The following is a 24,731-nucleotide window of genomic DNA, read 5'->3' on the forward strand; positions in this document are numbered from 1 at the left end:
ATGAAAAGAAGGTTGATAAATTTTTTAAAAAATTTTATTTACAGCGTGGTAACAGGCCCTTCCGGCCCAACGAGTCCGCGCTGCCCATTTTAAACCCAAATCAACCTACCCGTACATCTTTGGAATGTGGGAGGAAACCAGAGCACCCAGAGGAAACCCACGCAGACACGGGAGAACGTACATACAAACTCCTTACAGATAGCGATGGGAATCAAACCCCGATCGCTGGTGCTGTAATAGCGTCGCGCTAACCGCTATGCTGCCGTGCCGCCCAAGTCAGAAAACCAGTCAAAAAAGTCTTGATACTGTGAATTATAAATTCATTCTTGGTCACGTGCTTTTGAAATTTGGTATCATCATCTTCAATGGAGCTGAGCTTCAGAAATAGAGTAATAGACACATGTAACAATATATTCTGCATTTAGTCTAGGAACATACTTCCACCTCTATGTCTTTTCAGTGCAAACATCTGCATTTCAATTGAGAACCTATGAAGAATTAATAGCCAAAGAATTCTGCAGCTTATGTTTATACTGGATTTTCTACTGAGACTCTTTTGCAGAGGTAAATGGCAGAAAGGCAATTCTCACAGAATATTAATATACAAAGCAAATTCAAGGACTTCACCTTAGCTGACACATGCAAGCTATTCTCTTGCATATTCATGATGGCTTCAGAAATCTTCACATCAATTGGATCCATTACTGCTTCAATGTTGAAAGGCCCTTCCAACCTTTCTGCTACCAGCAGCATAGCATCTATAAAAAAATGACAGGTTAAGTTTAAGTAAAACTTCAGAAAATGTCAGTAACAGAAATGGGTATCTCAGATCTCAATGCTGACTGCTGAAGTTTAGGACTGAGATTGGAAGACAAACTATAAAATGGGAAACATTAAATGATACATTTACCATGTCTAAGTGAGAGTATTTTCAGGTTAATAAAAGAAGAACATGTTGATTTTCTATCATATGCTGTTAATAATTCTCCACAATCAGATATTTGTTAAAAAATCTTCTTTGCACATAAGCAGAAAGACAATTCCAAACTCATGTACAACCTCTTTGATTTTCTTCTAAAACTAGGTAACAGAAGAGGCAATAACCCTCCGTGCGTATTTCAGCATACAAATGAAGAACAGGGAGATCATGCTTAAAATCAAAAATCTATGTTTGTCATTGGCATATAATCCAAACCTTTTGGTTTTCAAATGGATATAAAATGGTACATCAAAGACAGAATATATTATTAGCCCAGCTTAACTATTCTGTGAATTATCAATCAAGGAAAAAAAAGTTAAACTCAAAACAAATAATACAATTAGCATGGTTTAACAAATAATGAAAACAGTTGTACCATGTAGCCTATATTTCATGCATGGTGATGCTTGTATGCCATGCACAACATTGAGAAAAGATTTCATGAAAAAAGACAAGTGGAAACAAATGAGACTGAAAATACTCTGTTATGAACAAGATAGGGTCTGAATGTACATAAATATGTGGACTTTTAAGAACAGAGTGCACCATGTAGCATGACCTTTGATACAATGGTGCAGTCAGTAGAGATGCTGGCTCACATCTCCAACAACCTGGGTTCAATCCTGACCTTTGGTGCTGTCTGTGCAAAGTTTGCACGTCCTCCCTGAGACAGTGTGTGTTTCCTCTGGGTGCTCCAGCTTCCTCCCACATCCCAATGGCCAATGTAAATTGCCCTGAATACATGGGTGAGTAAAGGTAGAACCTGAGGGGGTGGGGAACAATGGGAACGTGGGGAGATTGTGGGGATTGGTGTAGGTGGGTTGGCACAGACTTGGTGGCCGACTGGCCTGTTTTTATGCTGTATGACTCCATGACATTCTTGTACCAGACACTGCCATTAGCTGTGAAAATCAAAAGCTGCAAATCTGAAAATCTAAAACAGAAAACGCTGGAAATACTCAGCAGGTCAGGCTGCATCTGTGGGAAGAGAAACAGAGCTAACGTTTCAGGTTGAAGATCCTTTGTCAGAACTGGGCAGGAGACAAAAGAAGCTTGTTAAGCTGTGGGGAAGCTGGGAAGGAGGATGTTTCTTCTGAGTGACTGCACTTCCCCATCTGAACATTTAGTCTGAGCTCCAACCCCCTGCCAACTCAGTTTAAACCTTCCCCAGCAGCACTAGCTAGCCTTCCTGCAACGGTGTTGGTCCCATTTCAGTTTAGGTGCAACTTGTCTCGCTTGTACAGGTCCCTCCTTCCCCTAAAATGGTCCCTGCACCAACCCTTCATCCACACATTCACATGACCTATCTTTCTATGCCAATACTCACTAGCTTGTGGCAGCAGAAGCAATCCAGAGATTACAACTTTCGAGGTTCTGTTCTTTAAACAATTACCTTGCTCCCTAAAGCAACACACACAAAATGCTGGAGGAACTCAGCAGGTCAGGCAGCATCTATGGAGGGAAATGAACAGTTGACGTTTCAGGCCGAGACTGTTCATCAGGACCCTTGCTCCCTCGACTCATGTTGCAGGACCTCAAAGAGAAAGTGTTGTTTTAGGATTTGAGCATCCCTGACAGGTCCAGTACTTCCTGCCCATCCCCAATTACTTTGAAGTAGCTGATGAAGGGCCACCTCCTTCAACTACTGCTGCCTTTTTGCAGCACCTTGTGGTGTGCAAGGCTATTAAATGGCATTAAAAGACATTGGTGGTGCAGGTAGGATTTTGTGAACATCTAATTTTATAGCTGTCTATACCACTGCCTGTATTTTTTAAATTCTTGATCATCAACTGAATTTAAATTCCGAAGCAGTCATGGTGGGATTTTATAACACAGGTTTCTGGATTGTTAATAAGTCCAGCTGAAATCATTTGACATGCTGGACGTAACATTCAAAGGGGTGTACAAAATACCATGAGTATGAAGATGGCAGTGAAGAGTGTGAGAGAGTTTCATTCAGGTACAATTCCAATGGTTAAAAAGTCCTGAGAAATTGGAGTGGTAGTATGGTCTTTTTCTTTAAGGTCAGGTCACATGGATGCTACAAATAGTTTGGACAGGGAATCAGTGGATCATATCAGTGCAAAAGACATGGAAGGCTGCAAGCAATGTGGCTGCAAATGCTTTGGTGTGAATTTTATGGGAGCCACCCAGCCTAAGAATGCCTATTTACAATGGCACAGTGGTACTATTACTATAGGGTAGGACATGTTACACAGAGGTGCAAGCCCCTGAAGAAAATAACTGTGAGCAAAGATGGTAATCCTCATCTGCAGCAAGAAGGCAGGGGGATGGAACAGCTGTGGTGCTGCACGCATGGCAGAATGAGATAATAGAAATCTGGAAATGGGAATGCTGAAAATCTATTGCACACCTGAGGAGGATGATAAGGGCAGCACATTTAAGGCCACTTTATTAATGGAGGAAGCAACTTTAAGCATTTGCATTGATATAATGACAAGTCAATTTGTTATAGGCCAGGATGTGTGTTTAAAACACCCCAACCACTCTCCACTGAAATGGTACAAAACAGTGTTGGGTACTTATGCAGGGGGAACATTATTACATTTGAGTGAACTGTTCAGTTCCAATGGAGACAGATGCGCCCATTTGGCTGTCATAATTCTGGGTCAGCAGTAAGCACCTGTGTTCACAGGTACAGAAATGGTTTGGTTACTTGGTTTTCTGAAAGAACAGCATTGGTCAGAAAAGAGGTTCAAGAACCGTTCAAGCTGTGGGCAGTACCGGCCTCGCCCAAACAGGATCCAGGCTTGAGAAGTGCCAAAAGGTCAAAGTTCACAGATGCTTGCAGCCAACCTTCAGCATGGATAAAAACTGAGCAAAAATTGACAGGAATTCCAATCCCAAAGGGTTGTGGGAAACCCTGTCAGTGCTGAAAATTCCAAACAGGCTGTGAGATGGAAAGGAAGTCCTGAAGAATTTGGTAATATATAGGTAATCTTTTTTGTCTGGACCCTGCTATGTGACAATATCAGCAAAGTTATGTCATCTCATAGATAACAAGATAGCTCTGGGGTGGCTGGGCCAATCACAAACAGGACTTTGGTTGCAAATATCAGGGAAAAAATGTTAATGACTTCTGAAATGCAAATAAACTCAAACTTTATCATCATCTTGCAGCAGGCAAACAGGATGAGGATGGTACAATCAAAAGGAAAGTTTGGGTTAATCAAATTGTCATGGGTGTGATTTTTGGATAAAAAAGGAAAACAAAAAAAAATGGGAGCAACTTGCAAGAAGCTTTAGGCAGGACTGTTCTACATTCGTCAGGATGAGCTCTGCTTAAGATTATCTAGTGTTAAGTAGTAAGTAATATTTAAAGGAAACTACAAATCGACTTGTAGAGTGAAGGGTGTGTGTGAATATGTATGCTATGCAGTAGGTTATAGTTTAGCATTAAAGCCATGTAAGGGTCAGAATACTGAAATTGTATTAGAGTATGACAGTTAGTTGTATTTTACATCATACCTCTGGCAATTACGTGTAACAACTTACGTCATATTATTTGAAGTGTTTTGTATTTATGTTTTCAGTAGCATTTGATTGGCTTTAATGAACATTTTAAAAGAGTTCTGGGTCATGCTGCTGTATGAGCCTTGACAAGTTTCCCCACCCAAACTGGTTTAGGCTAAATTCAGAGAATGGTGTAACAGAAACTAGCAGCACAATGTCAAACCAGAGATAAAGGCTGCAGTTCCAAAAAAATAGTTATGGAAAATGTTAAGTTTGATGGCTAAAATGAAACAGTGAGAGAAGTTACAACCCGGAGTAATAATGCAGTGAATTAGGCAGCTCCTTCCAAATCACACTTGGAAATATATCGCCAGTTCTAAATTCCAGAACTGCCCAACAACACTGTAGGAGTATCATCACCAGAAGGACTGCAATGGTGCCTGCATCTTAAAAACTCAGAATCAGGTTTATAATCACTGACCTATGTCGTGAAATTTGTTGTTTTGTGGCAGCAGTACAGTGCAAGACATTAAGACATAAAAATTACTATAAGTCACAAAAATAAATAAATAATGCAAAAGAGGAATAATGAGGCAGGGTTCAGAAGTCTGATGGCAGAGGGGAAGAAGCTGTTCCTGAAATGTTGAGTGTGGATCTTCAGGCTCTAATACCTCCTCGCCGATGGTAGTAATGCGAAGAGGGCATGTCCCGGGCAGTTAGCGTCCTTAATTATGGATGCCGCCTTCTTGAGGCACCGCCTCTTGAAGATGTTCTCAATGGTGGGGAGGGTTGTATGCGTGATGGAGCTGGCTGAGTCTACAATCCTCTGCAGTCTCTTTCAATCCTGCACATTGGATCCTCCATACCAGGCCCTGATGCAACCAGTCAGAATGTTCTCCACCGTACATCTACTGTATAGAAATTTGCAAGACTCCTTGGTGACATACCAAATCTCCTCAAATTCCTAATGAAGTAGAGCCACTGGCATGCTTTCTTCATGATTGCTTCAATGTGTTGGGCCCAAGATAGATCCTCTGAGATGTTGACACCCAGGAACTTGAAGCTGCTCACCTTTTCCACGGCTGACCCCTCATTGAGGACTGGTGTGTGTTCTCCCGACTTCCCCTTCCTGAAGTCCACAATCAATTCTTTGGTCTTGCTGACATTGAGTGTGAGGTTGTTGTTGTGACACCACTCAACCAGCCGATCTCTCTCACTCCTGTACGTCTCCTCATTGCCATCTGAGATTCTGCCAACAACAGTGGTGTTATCAGCGAATTTATAGATGGGGTTTGAGCTGTGCTTAGCCACACAGTGATGAGTGTAGCGAGAGAAGAGCAGTAGGCTAAGCATGCATCCTTGAGGTGTGCCTGTGTTGATTGTCAGTGAGGAGGACATAAAAAGAAATCCATGAAAGACAGAGAAGCTTCAGAAGAGCACTTCAGAAGATTTATAGATTTACAGTGCTGATCATTTACAGTCATAGGCTGGGCATCTGTCTGTTTTGCCACAAGCGAGTAAGTGAAGCAGGAACTGCACTGTGATGGCAATGAGATACTTGAGCAGAAGATGACCTGACGAGCCCACCACAAGTTTGAGAAACAGACCTGTAAAGCAAAGTAACAAGCTGAGCAGAGGATTTGATCAGTTGTGCTTTTGACAAAGTCCTTCACAGTGGGCAGGTCCAGAAGGTTGGGACCTGAGGTGTGTTGGCAAACTGGATCCAAAATTGGCTTTATGATAGGAGGCAGAAAGTAGAGGTCAAGGGGTGTTATTCTGACTGGTAGTCTGTAACCAGTAGTGTACCACAGGGATCTGCGTGGGGACAATTGTCAAATCATTGTTGCTTGTCATATGACATTGGATGATTGTGTAGAAGGACTAATTAGCACGTCTGCTGATGACACAAAAATTGGTGGATAGATATTGAAGAAGGTTGTGAATGGATACAGAGGGAGATAGATCACATGGAAAGTTGGGCAGAGCAGTTGCATATGGAATTTAACCCAGACAAGTGTGCGTTAATGCATTTTGGGATGTCAAGTACTAAAAGTAAATGGCAGGGACCTCAGGAGTGTTGATGTACAGAGGAATTTTAGAGTGCAAGTTCATAGCTCCATGAAAATGGCGATAGAGATGGATAGTGCAGTGAAGAAGACATTCAGCATGCTTCCTTTCATGGGCTGAGGCTTGAGTCTTGCCTTCATAAGCTGAAACATTGAGTATAAGAATTGGGGTGTCATGTACAGAACAATGGTTAGACCACACTTCTGGTTGCCACACTCCTGGAAGGATGAAGGATGTGGTAGCATTAGAACAAGTGCAGAAGAGATTCGCCAGGATGTTGCCTGGAATGGAGGGCTGTAGTTATAAGGAGAGATTTATTCTCACTGGAATGTAGGAAGTGGAGGAGTGTAAGATTTATAAAATCATGAGGGGCACGGATAGGGTAGATGGACAGTCTTTTTCCTAAGGTGAGGGAGTCTAAAACTAGAGGATGTAGGTTTGAGGTGAGTGGGGAGAAATTTAAAGGAGATCTGAGCAGCAAGTTTTTCACTCTGAAGGTGGTGGTTACAAGCGGTCCCCAGGTAATGAATGGGTTCCATTTTTACAGATGTCCATAAGTTGATTTTGTCCGTAAGTTGGAATATACACAAAAATCACTTGATAGGGTAACCATATCTCCATAGTATTGTAATAAATGGCATTAAATGCACATAAGACTGGTAAGAAAGAACAACTACTTAAAGTGGAGAGCAAGAGTAAACTAGTTCTGCCATTCATAGGAACAAACATATGTACAAACAATGGTCTTCTGATTTTAATAATACTATGGGAGCTTGCTCGTATGTAGAGGTGTCCATAGGTTGGTCGCTCGTAACCCGTGGATGGCCTGGATATGCCATGTGTTGCCGGAGGAAGAGCCAGATACAATTGCAGTATTTAAAAGGCATATGGACTGCTAATTGGATAGGAAAGGAAATGAGGGATATGGGCTTAATGCAGGCAAATGGGACTAGCACAAATAGGCATCACAGTTGGCACAGACAAGCTGAGCTGAAGGGCTAACTTTTGCACTCTGCAACTCTATGATCTATGATTCTACTGGTTGTGGTTTCCCAGAGGGAGGCACGTTTTGAGTCTGGAGCAAGGGAAAGACACACTTGGAATGTGAATTAATTTTCCCAGAACAATGGGAATATTCACAAACCTCGATGGTAGAAGAGTCCATAATTTATGTGTACTTACTAATGACAACATAACACAGCCCAGCCAAAGAGTAACAAGACAGACTGAAAATTCACTGCGGAATTGAAAACTTTGATCCAGAAAGGGAAAGTCAGAGGAGGTGATTTGGTGATTTTTAAAAGGAAATTAGAAAAGAGGAAGTGTCCACTGAATCAAGGTACAAGGCAGAGTGAAAGCAGGACCACAGAGATGGTGGAGGAACCAGAGGTCATTGTGACTGAGTTCATGTTATCCAGTCATGTACCAAGCCATGGAGGAATTCTACTCTGAGCTGGGCTGCATCCTCAGACCTGCTGCTTACAAACTCATGCTGCTGCACGACTTCAGCAATAGACTTTGTAGCAACAACACTGACTGCAATGGTGTAATCTAACAAAATGGATGGGAACGTTTAAGAAGAGATTTCTCTTGCGTGAATGTGGAGAATCCCTTTCCTCTCTACCAACACCAGAAAAGGACAAACTTGATTGACAGGAAAATTCAGATGAGGTCAAAGTTCAGTCATGATCTTCATAAATGGTGGAACAGTCTCAAAGGACTGAATGGCCTGCTCCTACTGCTAGTTATTATATTCTTTATGTTTAGTATCACCTGAATGATGTAAAATGCTGCACAGACACAGCTTGGTAAGGACAGGGCTCAGTATTCATATTCCACAGTTCTCCGGAAGAGCTTTTGGCAAAGCAAAGTTTAAGCACATGGTCAGTCACATTTTTCTCACTGGAAGCCCAACAAGATAGTTGCAGCAGTTGAAAGATATGGTCATTAAAATGGTTAGAACAGTGCTGGGGCCAAAGGAAAAGCCACATCAGCATTGGTTTGATGGGAACAATGAGAATACCTCCAAACATCTATTTGTTCAATGCTAGAACAACTTTAGTTCCACCTCATAGAAACAGGTACAGAATGAAGTCACCTATCTGGTCAATAACTACATGATTGGGAAAATGTTCTCTAATGGTGAATTTTCTAACTAATATGACATGTTGGAAAGAGTGGACTAAGTTTGCACACTTGCTCCAATGTTGTTCAACTTGTTTATTTGCCCTCATTATCAGAAATCCCAAACTTGAATCAGGGGATATGCATTCATTGCAAACTCAATGGTTCTCTCTTTTACTTTTGAAGATACATAGCTGAGGCACACTTCCCAGACTACTATGTGCCAATGGCCCACAGACATAACAAACTTCAGATCGTTGTTGGATTTTCTGCTGTTTGACCTTACCGGGAGGTCTTATTTCAACCTGAACTACATTTCAATACCCTTGCAATAGCCATCTCCATTTATGGCACACAGTTGAAAGATGTGGAATATTCCAAGTGTCTTGTGATGGTCCTCTACACAAGGAAATTGTCCTCAGAAACAGTAAATCCAACCAGTCTCTTGACAATTCTGATTAAAAGTGATTTACTAACTAATTATCAGTTTCTTGGATAAATTATGTATATCACTTTTATGACTCGTAAATAAAATTTGTACATAACTCAGGATTCTCACAGATATCGAGTGCATCTCTCTCGGTAGTTCCTTTGATGAATTTTGCATATTGTTTGTGACTTTCCAAAGTAATGTTTGAATATTGACCCTCAGATAATTTTTGAGGGTTTCTACTGTTAACTTGCACACTGCTGTATAATATTACCCACTTGACTCCAGTTTTCTTCATATATTTTAAAAATAATTTTCCCAGAGGATTCTCTTGACTGAGAAATCTGGCATCAGACTGCCTGAAACCTCAGAAAGATACAATTGTCTTCAGTTGTACCAACTTAATATGTAGCATTGTAGTGTATGCCTATTATATCATACTTTTGGAATTTGGTTCCATTGACATAAATGGCACTAACTTTAAGCAGAGGAGATCTGGCAGACATGACCATGTTTTGTAGTTGGTTAATGTGACCAAGGGCAAATTTCAATAATTTATTGTAGGGTATGGAACAGAACAGAGCTTTAGTTATAACAGTCTTACTTTGTTTAATTTAGCACAGGGTTAAAAGAATATCTGACACCTCATCCAGGCTTAATTAAATGCAGATGAGCCTTAAAAACTCCAGAAGAAGGCTTCTTTTACCACTTCAGTCCAGGCCTAACTTTGATTTATATCTGCTGTACAAAAGAAACAAAATTCAATTTACTCAAGGAATTTCAAAGGTTCAAGCCTATATCTTGGGTTTCTTTTCACATATTTTTGTGCTCATTCTTTCTGCACAGGTTTGCCAAAGCTGCCATTACGTTGAAATGGCTTTGACCCTTTTCAATTGATTTAAAAAATGTTTGTTCCTTAATTCCATTTCCCTGCACTTGCCTGCATCCCTTTAAATTGAGAGCTCTGCACACATCCATATATGCAACTGAGTTTAACCACTGGATATGATAATGAATTGATTAAAATGGGTGGAAACAGCACATGCCACATTGAATGACCTGTGCATCTATTTCAAAGTATTCAAATATAAATTGGACTTATATTGGAAAATCTGTCCTAACTTTTTAAAATGTAATTCTATCCAGCTAAGTGCTTCATGAATGAAGTACAATGGGAAAATGTGCTTTTAAAATAAATTATAGCTGTTCCAGTGATACAGAGAATAATAATCATCGTAGCAAGTTATATGGTCCTTTACAAACATAAAACATCTCTTTCTGACTGCTGAAACCACTGTTAATTTTTTTTAATGAAACATGAGATTGCAGTAATTCAAAGTCAATCAAACCGCATGAACCTTGGACACAAAATCATTGCTACGTAATTAATTAAAATAGAGAGTTATTTTGTGTCTGGTAAAGTTGATAAAACTATCAGATCCTAAACATGACAGAAGTAAATAATTGTAGCTTCAGATAGCACCATTTCTTGATGGATTAACCAGTGTAATGTTCATGTGAAATATTTTGATGCAAATCCACTGCTACTTGAGTGCTTCAGGATCTTGTAAAGACCATTATGGGCTTGTTGTGAATACAGTTTGAGAGCCATCATAGAAGCTAATTTGTATAGTCTCTGAGAAGTGGAGTGGGATTGCAATGCACATTTGCCCATACCTGTTGGGGTAATGCAGGAATTTTGAGAATTTTTTTGTTGTCTGTTCATTATGATGATTGCAGTGTATCATCATTGCAAAATATACCTGCATGGATGAGCAAGAGTTTTATATATTGCTTGCTTCCACTATTAAAAGCTGTCTGCACTGCTTGAAAGGATGTGTCTTGTTGCTGCTGCTGTTCATTCAGTCTACTACAGTGCAACAATAAGTAAAAGCATACATTGGTAGAGTTTAGGAACCAGGGATCTCCACTGGAGATCTTAGAAATATGATAGTGAGTTGACTGGGTGGAATTGATGGAAATTGCACATCCATGCTTTTGATTGGAACTATTCAGGTATAACCTGCACTTGGTAAAATGGACAGGGATAGTTGTCACAATATTGGACAATGACCATTGTGGTACATTGGAACAAGCATAAGCTGTTCAGATGGAACAATCCAAACATTTAAGGAGCCACAAGAGACTGCAGATGCTGGAATGTGTAGCAACAAATGATCTGCAGGAGGAACTCAGCGGGTTCAACAGCATTTGCGGGGGGAAAGGAATTGTAGCTGTCTCGGGTTGAAACCCTGCATCAGGACTGAGAGTGGGGAGGGGAGATGGCCAGTACAAAGAGAGGAGGAGTGATGAGACAGAATTGGTGGACCGAGGAGAGATGAAGGATGATGAGCAGGTCGAGCTGGAGAGTGGAGGGGAGGGGTGGAGTTGGGAGAAAGAGGAAGGTGAATGATGGGTGGAGGCAGAGAAAAAGAGGAAAGGTGGATGGAGCAAGGTAAGGGGAGGGGAGGGTGAAGGTGGAGACAGTTGCTGGAGGGAGATAAGCAGGAACAAACAGTCTACAAGTGCTGGAATCTGATCAGTAAAGGAGGTGATAATGGGAACCATTAGGGGAAAGGTGAATGGGAGATGGAACCAGAACTAGATAGGGGAGGTAGGGGGAAGCGGGGAATAGGTGTCAAGAATTTGAAGAGGATTGGAAGGAACGAGAGAGATGGGAGTGGGGAGGGGGAGGGAAACACACGAGAGGAGAGGGTTATATGAAATTGGAAAACTTAATGTTCATGCCATTGGGTTGTAGACTACCCAGGCGGAATATGAGGTATTGTTCCTCTAGCTGCCATTGGGCCTCACCCTGGTAGTGGAGAAGGCTGAGGATGGACAGCTTGTTGTGGGATTGGGAAGAGAAACTGGAATGGCATGCAGCTGATGGTCATTGTGGACAGAGCGTAGATGCTCTGCAAAATGGTCAACCAGTCTGTGCTAGTCCTTGTTGGTGTAGAAGAGGCCACATCAGGAGCACCAAATGCAGTAGGCCAGGTTGGAGGAGGTGCATGTGAACCTCTGCCTCACCTGGAGGGGCTGTTTAGGTCCCTGGATGGTGGTGAAGGAAGAGGTGTAAGAAAAAGTGTTGCACTTCCTGCAGTTGCAGGGGACAGTGCCAGGGGTCAGGGAGGGGTAGAGGGGGAAGGATGAGAGGACCAGAGAGTCATGGAGGGAGTGGTCGCTGTGGAAGGTGGGAAGGGGTAGGATGGAGAAGTTGTGGCTCGAGGTGGAATCTTGTTGCAGCTTGCGGAAATGACAAAGGATGATGTGCTGGATGTGGAGGCTCATAGGGTGAAAGGTGAGGACCAGGAGAACTCTATCTCTGTTCTCTCTGGAGGGAGGTGGGATGACAGCAGGTCTGAGAGAGAGAGGAGATGTGATAATGGGGTCCAACAACCACAGTAGAAGAGAAGCCATGTTTCCTGAAAAAGAAGAACATTTAGGGCGGCACAGTAGTGTAGCGGTTAGCATGACACTATTATAGCACCAGCGATCGGGGTTCAATTCCCGCCACTGCCTGTAAGGGACTTGTATGTTCTCTCTGTGACTGCGTAGGTTTCCTTTCAGTGCTCCAGTTTCCTCCCACATTCAAAGACATATGGGTTAGTAGGTTAACATGGGTGCAATTGGGCAGTGCAGGCTCATTAGGCCAGAAGGGCCTGTTACCGTGCTGTATAAATAAAGTTTAAAAAAATGGAGAGAAGTGTCAGAAATGGTCCATATGAATTTGAGAGCAGGGTGGAAGTTAGTGGCGATGGTGATAAAATGAATTCCACATGGGTGCAAGAAACATCACCAATGTAGTCATTGACTTAATGGAGAAAGAGTTGGGGAGTGATAGTGGAAGAGGGTTGAAACAGAGACTGCTCCACGTGGTCAATGAAAAGACAGGTGTAGCCAGGGCCCATGTGGCCATTCTAACTAAGATTAGTCCACCCACAAAAATATTGAAAAGCAAGAGATGAGAAACTTCATTCTAGGTAATGGGAAGGTGGGTGGGGCTGCAAGCTCTTGCACTCCAGTCTAGAAATACTATAACCAAAAAAATAACTAACAAGGCTCTGAACTAGATTAGGCTGGTGCACATTTGTAAGAACATCCATGGAAGGAAGAGCCATGTTAGCCACTGGTGACTCCATTCTGTAATTATCTGGGTGAACAATTGTACACTATACCATTATCAATTGGAATGACAAGTTGACCAGAAATGTAATATCATTCAGAGCACAACCGTTGCTCTCTTTTTGGCTCTTGGTTCATCTCTCCTGCTTTCAACCCATTGCCTGCAAATTTTTCTTTTCAAGTTTACTTCCAGTTGCCTTTAAAAAAAATATTAAATCTGCTCCCACAACCGAGTCAAGCAATGCAGTCCATTTTTGCAAGGAAGTTTGTAAATTCATACTCTCTGGTAATTGACCCCAGCCAACTTCTTACCCTTCATTCATTGAATTTCTTCAAACACCTTTTCTAATTTTATATAAACTTCCTGCGTATAAGTATTTCAGTTAAAGGAAAACTAATGTTTTTGTGCAAAGGACTTTGTGCTCTATTGACTGTGTCAGTGCCAGCAGTCACTGGAGATAAAATTAGCCTTGCTTTCACAAGGCATTGCAAGCAGCTCTTATGATTTAAAAATGTATTCAATGGTAAGTGGCACAAACCTGATACGAAGCACATTGGATGTAAGTTTTGTACTGAGTCCAGTACATGCACATGTCATAGTCATCAGAAATATGCAGTCAGTGCTGACTTATTGGAACTCAATGACACAACCAATGTTCTCCCTTAATCATGTATCTTGAGCTTTCACTAATTAGGACAAAGGACCACCCCCCAGTACTTTTCAAAGGGATATAAACTACTTACAGTTAAGTTCAAATTTATTTGTTCTGGCTGTGCCGCGTTAGCACAATTTTTGTACCATTTCAAGTTTAAAAAGTGCTATGGTGGGTGTTGAAGTACATTTTGATAACTTAAAGAATGATGTACAAGTCCTGATGCAGAGTTTCAACCTGAAACGTTGAGAATTCCTTTGCCCCCACAGATGCAGCTTGACCCATTGAGTTCCTCCAGCAGACTGTTTATTGCTCCAGATTCCAGCATCTATGTTCTGTGGTGTTTGAACAAACCAGTTGCTCCCAGATGTGGTGCTCTAGCAGGCTTTGCTTTTGGACTGTAGCATGATTGGGAGAATGAGTGGCCCCCTCCCAGGGCATGACAAGTTGTTAGAGGAGGAATGCAAAAGAAGGACTCTCAGCAGCCACCCAATGATGCTCAGATAGTTATATTCTTATTTGAAATTCACTAATGTTTGAGATAAGAATTTGGCTCATTACCATAATCTCAACGGCAATAATATGAGTCAGTAAGCTGTTTCATCTTACAACAAGTGAAGACAGTATATGTAATGTATCAAACAGTAATGGTTGTACTCAATTGCTTCAATCTGTACAACTTGTCCCTGTGTCATAATGTTAGAATAATTAATAGTATGGTATCTAGCTTGACTTAAAAATTGTTATTTTCCTGTTTTATGATTCTGAGCTTGGTTGCAGCTTGTTATTGTGATTTTCCATCAAGTATGTCAGTGATCCTTCACTCCCTGATAAGCTCAACACCTTTTAGGCATGCTTTGAAAAGGAGAATAACACTACACCTGAGCGAATCCCCATAGCATTTGGCGAGACCCCGTGATCTCTGTCTCGGAGGCCAATGTCAGAACATCCTTCAAGAGGGTGAACCCTCAAAAGATGTCAGGCCCCAACAGTGTACCTGGCAGGGTACTTTAAATCTGTGCCGACCAACTGGCTGGAGTGTTCAAGGACATCTTCAAACTCTCACTGCTGCAGTTGGAGTTTCCCACCTGCTTCAAAAGGGCATCAATCATACCAGTGCCCAAGAAGAGCAGGGTGAGCTGCCTCAACATCTATTGCCCAGTAGCACTCATATCTACTGTCATGAAATGCCTTGAGAGGTTGGTCATGGTTAGAACCCACTGCAATTTGCCTACCGCCACAACAGGTGGACAGCGGACGCAATCTCACTGGCTCTCCACTTGGCTTTGCAGCACCTCTAGACAACAGCAAAACATACATCAGGCTGCTGTTTATTGTTTACAGCTCAGCATTCAACACCATCATCTCCTCAGTATTAATCAACAAGCTTCAAAAGCTGAGCCTCCGTACCTCCCTCTACAACTGGATGCTCAACTCCCGTATCAGGAGACCACAGTCAGTGCAGATCGGCAGTAACATCTCCTCCTCACTGACAATCAACACAGGCGCAAGGATGTGTGCTTAGGCCACTGCTCTACTTTCTCTATACTCATCCCTATGTGGCTCGGCACAGCTCAAACCCCATCTATAAATTTGCCGATAACACCACTGTTATTGGCAGAATCTCAGATGGCAATGAGGAGGCGTAGAAGAGTGAGATAGATCGGTTGGTTAAGTGGTGTCACAACAGCAACCTTGCACTCAACGTCAGCAAGACCAAGGAATTGACTGTGGACTTCAGAAAGGAAAAGTCATGAGAACACACACCAGTCTTCATTGAAGGGTCAGCAGTGGAAAGGGTGAGCAGCTTCAAGTTCATGGGCGTCAACATCTCAGAGGATCTATCTTGGGCCCAACACACGATGCAATCATGAAGAAGGCATACCAGCGGCTCTACTTCATTAGGAATTTAAAGAGATTTGTTATGTCACCAAAGACGCTTGCAATTTTCTATAGATGTACAGTGGAGAGCATTCTGATTAGTTGCATCACCGCCTGGTATGGAGGCTCCAATGTGCAGGATTGAAAGAGGTTGCAAAGGATTCTAGACTCAGCCAGCTCCATCACGGGTACAACCCTCCCCGCCATCGAGGACATCTTCAAGAGGTGGTGCCTCAAGAATGCAGAATCCATCATTAAGGACTCTCACCACCCGGGACATGCCCTCTTCATGTTACTGCTATCAGGAGGAGGTACAGGAGCCTGAAGACCCACACTCAACATTTCAGGAACAGCTTTTTCCCCTCTGCCATCAGATTTCTGAGCAGTCCACGAACCTCATTATTCCCCTTTTGCACTATTTATTTTTGTAACTTACCGTAATTTTTATGCCTTAATGTCTTGCACTGTATTGCTTCCACAAAGCAACAAATTTCATGACATATGTCAGTGATAATAAACCTGATTCTGATTCTGGTTTTGCTGGGCCTATCAGACAGGCATGCCCACTTTTCTCACACGGTACAGAGCTGCTATCCAGAACTAGAGACTTCACATCAAATCTCAGCTCAGTCAAAGTTTTAACTGTGTTACACCTCAGTGTTACTTTTTTTTACTGAAAAAGAATGTATAAAGATATTTTTTGTTAAAAACCCGACATTTGTCCACAAACCGCACCCACCAACCTGCCCCGGACCCCACCACGTCATTTCTATGAGCATATGAGAACATGAAAAATAGACACATGGTTATATAATCATGAAAAGTGATTCTGTCTCCTGGATGATACAACCATCTTAACAGAAAGCTATTCCAGTTACTAGTAGGTATTAATTCACTCTCAGAGACATGTATAGTCAAGAGCCCCTCACCTATTTCAAAGGCACATTGTTTGGAAGTGAGTTCATGTCTTTTGCTGCCACAATCAGAGAAAGCTTCCAGTGAAATTCTGAAGCTGGAAAATGTACTTGAGAACATACTGTGGTTTCTGTTTGTTCTTTGAGGAGGAGAGTTAAATTATAAAGGCATTCATATTGCTTTCATGAACCTCCCACTTTCTGAAAGCAGGCACTTATTAGTCCAACTAGCTAGTAAACTTGACTGTTTAAAGATAGTTTAAAAAAAACAAAGAAAATCAAAACCAGGAGCCAAATAAAAATACTGATCAGAATAAAGGAGAAACTCCTTTAACAAAAACAGAAAATGCTGGGAACATTGGTTATGGCCAGGCAGCATCTGTGGAAAGAGAAACATTTCAGGTTGAAGTTTCCAACATTTTTTTTATTTTTATTTTAGACTTCCAGTATCTACAGTTTCCTGATTTCCACAAATTCCTTCATTTCACTTTTGCATGTGCTGTTACCATAAATCACACATAATGGTGCCAATAAAATAGAACTATGTCTATATTTAGCATAATACTCAAAATACATAGTGAAACACAATTGGGCATATCAGCTTTTGGCAGAAATCAATAAAATGGAAATAATTTCCCTATTTTTTATCTTGATGTGTTATCCAGCTTGGGAAGGAAACATAATCATTTTACATTCATCGGGTCTCAAATATTTCATGCAATGAGATGAATTCTTCGTCATCAACAACACACAAATGGTAAGAAATTTAAAATATAGTTTCATCTTTTTTCCATTACACATTTACCTTTTCCCTTCCACATTAGCTTAAAAGGTGACTAACATTCCTTTTATTTTTCTATTGAAAAATAACAAAAAGCCGATAAGATAATCGAGAGCACTTTGCCAAGAATTAGGATCATTTAAAAGAACAGGTCAGGAGATTGCACAACTAATCAGGCCTAACATCTCTCATCATCATAGAGTTATACAGCATGGAAACAGGCCCTTCGGCCCAACTCATCCATGCCGATCAAAATTTTTATCCAAGTTAGCCCCATTTTCCTGCATTTGGCCCATATTCCTCTAAATCTTTCCTATCCATGTTACCTGTCCAAATGTCTTTTAAACATTGTAATTGTCCCCACCTCTACAGCTTCCTTTGGCTTCCTTTCCACATATCCACCACCCTCTGTGTGAAAAAGTTTCCCCTTAATTCCCTTTTAAATCATTCCCCTACCACCTTAAATCAGTCCCCAAATAGGGTCTCGACCCAAAACGTTAGTTCTGATTCTGAGTTCCTCTGTCACAGCAGATGTTGCCTGACCTCCTGAGTTCCTCCAGTGTTTTGCTTTTTGCTAACATCTCCCTTTCTCTCTCTTCACAATTCCTGGGCCAATGTTTTATGGAAGTAGTGATTAAGAACTTGAGGAGGGGGTAGGATATGCAGGCAGGCAAACAGTTTCCTCCAGGCCCAGTTAAATCTTTCAGAACTTAAAACAGAACATGCTGGAAACACTCAGCAGGTCAGGCCGTATCTGTGCAAAGGGAAACAGTTAATGCTTGAAGTCTGAGACCCTTCAGGTCTGAATCCCTTCTTCAGAACATTTTCTGATTTTATTTCAGATTTCCAGCAACACCTGAATTTCAAATTTGTTAAGACCTGTTTAACATGCTTTGTCTCAGTTTGTCAATCACAGCCAGCCATATATTAGCAGACATTGAGGTGGCGGGATCTATATCAGGATGCTAAGGTAACACGGGAGAAGATTTTTACATCTTCATTAGCGATGGGAGAGATACCAGAAGAAAGGAGGATAGCTAATGTTGTTCCCTTGTTCAACAAGAGCAGTAGGGATAAGTGTGGAAACCACAGGCCAGACAACCTTACATCAGTGATAGAGAAATTGTTGGAGAAGATTCTGAGGGACAGGGTTTATGTTCACTTGCAAAGCTAGGGACTGATTAGGAGGAGTCAACATGGTTTTGTGCAAGGGAGATCAGGTTTCACAAATCTGATTCAGTTTTTTGAGGAGGTAACTAAGAAAATTGATGAAGGCAATATGTTAGACGTGGGTTACATGGACTTCTTAATGAAGGTTCTGGACCCACCTGATAGGCTGGTCCGGAAGGTTAAGGCACAAGGGATCCGAGGCAAGTTGGCAATCTGGATCAAAAGTTTGCAGATGATACAAAAATTCGTGGAGTTGTAGATTGTGAAGAAGGCTGTTTAAAGCTAGAATGACATAGGTTCACTGCAAAATAGAGGAGAGTGGTGCCAGATGGAATTGAGTCTAGACAAGTGAGAGGTAATGTACTTTGGGAAGTCAATTTTTGCTTAAGACATATAGAGTAAATAGTAGGGACCTTAGGAGTGTTAATGACAGGGGGACCTTGGGGTGCATGTCCATAGCTGTCTGAAAGTGGCAACACAGGTGGATAGAGTAATGAAGACGATATTTGGTATGCTTGCCTTCACAGGCTGAGGCATTAAGAAAAAGAGTTGGGACATCATATTGCAGCTTTTCAAAACATTAATTAGACCACATTTGGTCACCACACTGCAGGAAGGATGTGGTAGCAACAGAGAGATGCAAAAAGTACTGACCAGGATGTTGCATGAAATGGAGGGCTGTAATTATAAGGAGAGGTTGGATTGGCTGGGTTTATTCTCACTGAAATGTAGGACCTTATTCAGCTTTATAAAATTATGAGAGGCATAGACAGAATAAATGGAGTCTTTTTCCCAAGGCAGAGGAGTCTAGAATTAGAGGGCACAGGCTTAAGATGAGAGGGGAGAAAGTTAAAGCAGATCTGAGGGGCAGTTTTTCACACAGAGGGTGGTGGTTATCTGGAACAAGCTGCCAGAGATGGTGGTGGAGGCAGATACAATCACAATGTTCAAAAGGCATTTGGACAGGTACTTAGATAAGAAAGGTGTAAAGTGATACTGGCCTTATGCCGGCAACTGAGATTGGCATAGACAGGCATCACGGTTGGCATGGATGAAGTGGGCCAAAAGAGCCATTTCTGTGCTGTACCATTCTATGATTCTATGAAATTAAATAAATATTTCATGTCTGTCAATATGGAAGAAGACACAAAAAAGCTCTTGGAAATAGTGGAACGTTAATGAGTGTAGTGTAAATAAGAAGCTCATCAAAATTACTATTGGTAAAAGAAAATTATTATTGGGGAAATTAATGAGACTGAGAGAATGTGGTAACTTGTGTCCTGAGGTTTTAAAGGAGCTGTGGATTCCATGGTTTATCGTCTTCTACATTTCCAAAGATTCAAAATGTTTGGAAGTAACAAATGTAACCACATCAATTAAGAAAGGAGAGAGAGAACAAAAGAGGAAACTATAGACATCACTTGTAGAAAAGTGCTGGAAATTATGACTCCAGTGGGAAAACTGCTCTTGAAAAATAACATCAGGAAGTGGGAGAGGGGTTTGACATCCCTGTCCGGGAAAGGGGTGTGTAAGGCCGCTCTGGGGGTAGAGGGGTGTGAGACCCCTGTGGGCGAACTGAGAGAATAAGACCCCTGTATGGTTAGAGGTGGACATGAGGCTCTTGTGGTGAAAGCAGAGGGTGTGAAGCCCCTGTGGGCAGGGTGGAGGGTGTGAGGCCCTATGGACAGGGTGTGAGAGCTGGTGGGATGCTGCTCGAGTGAGAATGGAAGTAAGGTAGGCTACCGTGTGGTGACTGACAGCCGTTGGCCATAGTGGTGAGAGCAGGTAGAGCAGCAATGCAGCTACAGGGTAGATCCTCCACATCCCACAGATCCACATGATCAGACTCATTATGAAATAGTTTGCAGTGCACCATTTTCTAGAAGCTAAAAACTTTGCTCATTTCACTTCATGTAGCAAAAAACAAATACAGTAGGGCATAATATTCTGAATAGATCCTTGATTCCTGCTCTTAATAAGGCACCATTACACCATGAATTTCAGAATATGCTTAGACAATAACTAATGCTTTTTCTTTGACTGAAGCAGATTTATAGGCTTCATGGAGATCAGTGTTGTTCTTTATATCACTTTTAACATATTAATGGTTATAGTGTAACTGGTGACCTCTGGGGAATCCTGTACAGTTACATTCTCTGAACTAAAAGCATTGAGCTGACTGCTGTGCTGTGCTTTGCTTAGTTTGGACGGGAATCTGATCCCTGTGATAAATTCAGGGCGAAGTTTGACCAGAATCCTGAATAGACCATTCTGTTGTGCTTAGTTCAGAAACTGAGCCACTTAAGTCTTTAAAAAAAACATTTTGCACTTAAATTTGCTCAGCTTCTGCCTCAATTTATTTATATTTTAAATTTCCCCCTGGTATTTTAAAAATATGGCCCAGAAATTCAATCATACGATGCAGTTTTCTTCAGTGAAAGGCAATTAAAAGTTGACTCATGACCATTTCCAGGTTGTTTTGTGCCATTTCTAATGGACACTTTCCAAAAAGTTCGCTCGTGCATTAGTGAAGTGCTTTCTGCATCAGGTGCACAGGGGATGATGTCAGTCCCCATGCAACACCCTTTTTTAGAAACATTGTGAGAGAACATAGAGCACGTTGAGCAGAGAGTGATCATTGTTAATCACTTGGGACAATTTTTCTTTATTGCAATATTGCTGGGTTACAATTCCTGACTTACCTTTCACCTTTCAGGCACCAGTCTCCACATGGTATTAACCACCATCCACCCTCCTGATTTTACCACTTAGAATGAAGAACCTGGCTTGACCCCTATAACCCTCTAATTTTGTAATGGTCTGATCTGACAACTGACAACATTCAAGGTTCAACTCTGAAAGTACCAACCCCACCAATGTTTCCAACCCTCAAGGCTTAGGCGTTAACATTTTGATCAACCAGAGATCATGAATTCCTTCCCCAACAATTCTCTTCCCCAACAATCCAATTAAATCAGACCCTAGTCCACTAATCTCCACTTCCATTCTTCCTCCCCCCCAGCCCAGAACCCAACTCTTGTGGCCAACCCCCACTGTGTGACCACAGCCTCAGTGGACTTCTCCAATTCTTCCACTCCCTGATCTTCATTGAAGGTCCCCAAACACAGGCTCCTACCCCTACAGAAGATCCCTGAACCCTGTCCCGATTTCAATCCTTGTCAAAAAGCTCCAACCCGATATCATCTTGAAAACTGACCATTTCCCTTGCTCTGAGCCCTGAGGCACATGGGTACCACTAACATTTGTAACAGGAGCCTACAACTGAAACTGCTCCAAATTTATTAGCCAGTCCATTTAGGTACAATAGAACATCTATGCCTGTATATTTCACTCTTTTTCAGTGAAATACAGCTTTATTTTTCACCAATACGTGAACAGTTTTTAGTTACTAACAATATGTAAATCAAATTTTAGATAATGATTTTAAAATGAAACTATGTCAACTGTTTTCCGAAAGAAATTTGCTTTTGATTAGGGGGTAAATGAATTAAAGTATGATAATCTCTAGCACTAGAAATTCTTTGCTGTGTTTGAAGTGTTGATGCATTTGAAACTTGAAAAGCATAGTAGTCATAAATGCTCGTTCTCAATTCCAGATTATTTGGGTGTCTGATGATAGTAATCCAGTTATTAATATGAGCAGAACACATGATAAAAATGCTATGCAGTGCAACCTGCTAATGCACTGTTTTCCAACTTTTAGAGTGTAAAGAGGCACATTTTTGGCAATTTGTACAATTTTACTTCAAAATATCTCAGTTAAACATGCTTTTAATCTTATGTCACAGCCATACCATTCATGACACAGAGAAGAACGTAAAGCTTTGATCAGGTCTTTCTCTAGATTCTGCATTTTGCTTCAAACACATATTAAGGCTGTTAGGAGAAAGCCCAAACTGCAATATTTCTCACACCATTTACCATCCTCAGTTAGAAAGGGCTGAATGGGAAATATTTATTACCTGATAGAGGTGATGGAGGCACACCGCTACTTTAAAACTGGCAAACACAAGATTTCTCAGAAATGCTTGCATATTACACTAATTTTCCATTAGCTCACATGGAAATGCTTGCCAGTTAAAGTTGCTCTGTGAAATAACAGTTGAGATTAAGAACACCACAAACCAGCCTAAAAATTCTTTCAGACTGAAAGGCATCAACATGTCTTGATCAGAATTATTGAATAGGGTCCAGGGAGATTTACTGAACTCAGGCACATTTTAAAACTGACAGAAAGCTTAAGTGCACGGAATCTGAAAACAGGCAGTAATAGTGAACTACCATTTGATGTTATGATGTTTGCAGAAGATCCAGCACTCACAAGAGCTCAAGGTAGGCTGGTATACTGTTTCAATGTCAGAAAATGAAAAAAAGTCTACGCGCTCTGAGAACAAATTGAAATTTTGAACAACAAGTGAGTACTTATATTAATGCAATTTTCTAGAATGGCCCAGAATCAGGATTTAACTTTAAATGTTTAACAATTCTATTAGAAGTACTCTTGAGATGAAAACATGGAATAATGGAATATGTTTCAAGAGCAAATTGAACATGCACGTGGTAGCCATTCCTGAAACATGGTAACTCAGAACATGGAAGCAAATATTAAAGATAATAAGTTCTATAGGAAGGATTGGAAAACAGTAGAGGGGAGGATTAGTTGTCTTGATTAGAAATGGAATTGCACTGTACTGCTGCCACAAAACACATTTCAACCTTACTAGATCTGGCCGATGAGTGACTCCTGACCCACCCGCCCTCTGAAATGTCATAGCAAGCCAATCAGTTCAATGGCAATTAGGGATGGGCAATAAATGCTAGCAATATATGATGGGTAATAAATGCCATTGAAGCCCAGATCCTCAAAAATGTAAAAATAACAAAAAGATCAGATTTAATGTGATGGTCAGAATGGAGAAACACATGAATTTAAACTTAGGTAAAGGTTGACATCACTATATTGTGACATAGTGAACAGGCCAACGGATGAAGGTGGTGTTCAAAGAATTCAATTTGAGGCAGAACCAGTTTATACCTCCAGAGGCAAGAACTTGATTTGCCAAAATATTGACTTAAAATGTAAGGAACAATCTGAAACTGAAAGAAAAAGCACACAAAATGGCAAGAAGTTGTGCAGACTCTGGCAACTGGGAGATAAAAAGAACAAACAGAGCTTATTAAAATGGAAAATTGTACTATTGTAAACATAAATAAGAACATCATGAACATATTGAATGTTGACTTAGTGAGTGTATTTACAGCTCTTCACTCTCTCTCTAAAACATGTTTCAACTCCTTTCTTTCCTAGTTCTGATCAAAGGTCACCAGCTGGAAAGTGCACTGTTTTTCCACAAATGCTGTCTGATCTGCTGAATACCTCCAGCATTTTCTGTTTTTATTTCATATAGCTAACAGAAACTTTCTAAACATGTTGAACGTATCTTTTGCGAGTGTATTTACAGTGAAGAGAGTGGAGAGCATCATGGGTATCCTGAGAACTCTAATATTGATGTACATACATAGATTAATAACATGTACAGATCTGGAGGGAAAAGTTTCCAGATGTCTGATTGTTGACAAATCCTCGAACTTCATCCAGATATCATAACCATAATATTGTTTAAGAGGCCAGATTCCAGCAACAGTTAATATTTATGTCCGATTTTTTTTCACAGGACAGAAACTATGGAGTATCATCTTACTTTTACCTTAGTTGCTTATTTTTTAGTACATTTTATTTGAAAATTTCTAATTAAGATATCTTTATCTTATCTTACATTTACATCTACACAAAATGTTGTTTCTATCACGTAAATATAGCAAAGAGGCAGGTTCTCATCTAGTCCTTCTATAAAATAATTAGAACAGACAGTTTTCCTGTTCTGTACAGGAACATGCTTTGAGTTGGAGAGTGATGGGGAGTGGAGTCACAAAGGGAGTGATCCCTTTGAAATGCTAATAGGGAAGGGAAGGGAATATGTGTCTGGTGGTGGAATCATAAGATGTAAAGGTGGAAGTTGCCTGTGTGAGACTTCTTTTAATGTCGGATGGCTGCTGTACGCCAGCTATATTATGAGCTTGTCAGAGCAAAGTTTTAGCCCAGAGTTAA

The 24,731-nt window shown here is 41.0% G+C and overlaps 1 protein-coding gene across 1 annotated transcript in view; it reads right to left on the minus strand.

Annotated features, from left to right (window-relative positions):
- Positions 1-24,731, minus strand: part of LOC127575957 (glypican-6-like) — a 785,436-nt gene that overhangs the window by 80,549 nt on the left and 680,156 nt on the right. Inside the window, 1 exon segment of the mRNA XM_052026233.1 lies at positions 628-758. Within this exon segment, the coding sequence (XP_051882193.1) occupies positions 628-758 (131 nt within the window).

The sequence above is a fragment of the Pristis pectinata genome, chromosome 11 (assembly GCF_009764475.1).
Source record: "Pristis pectinata isolate sPriPec2 chromosome 11, sPriPec2.1.pri, whole genome shotgun sequence".
NCBI classification, from domain to species: domain Eukaryota; kingdom Metazoa; phylum Chordata; class Chondrichthyes; order Rhinopristiformes; family Pristidae; genus Pristis; species Pristis pectinata.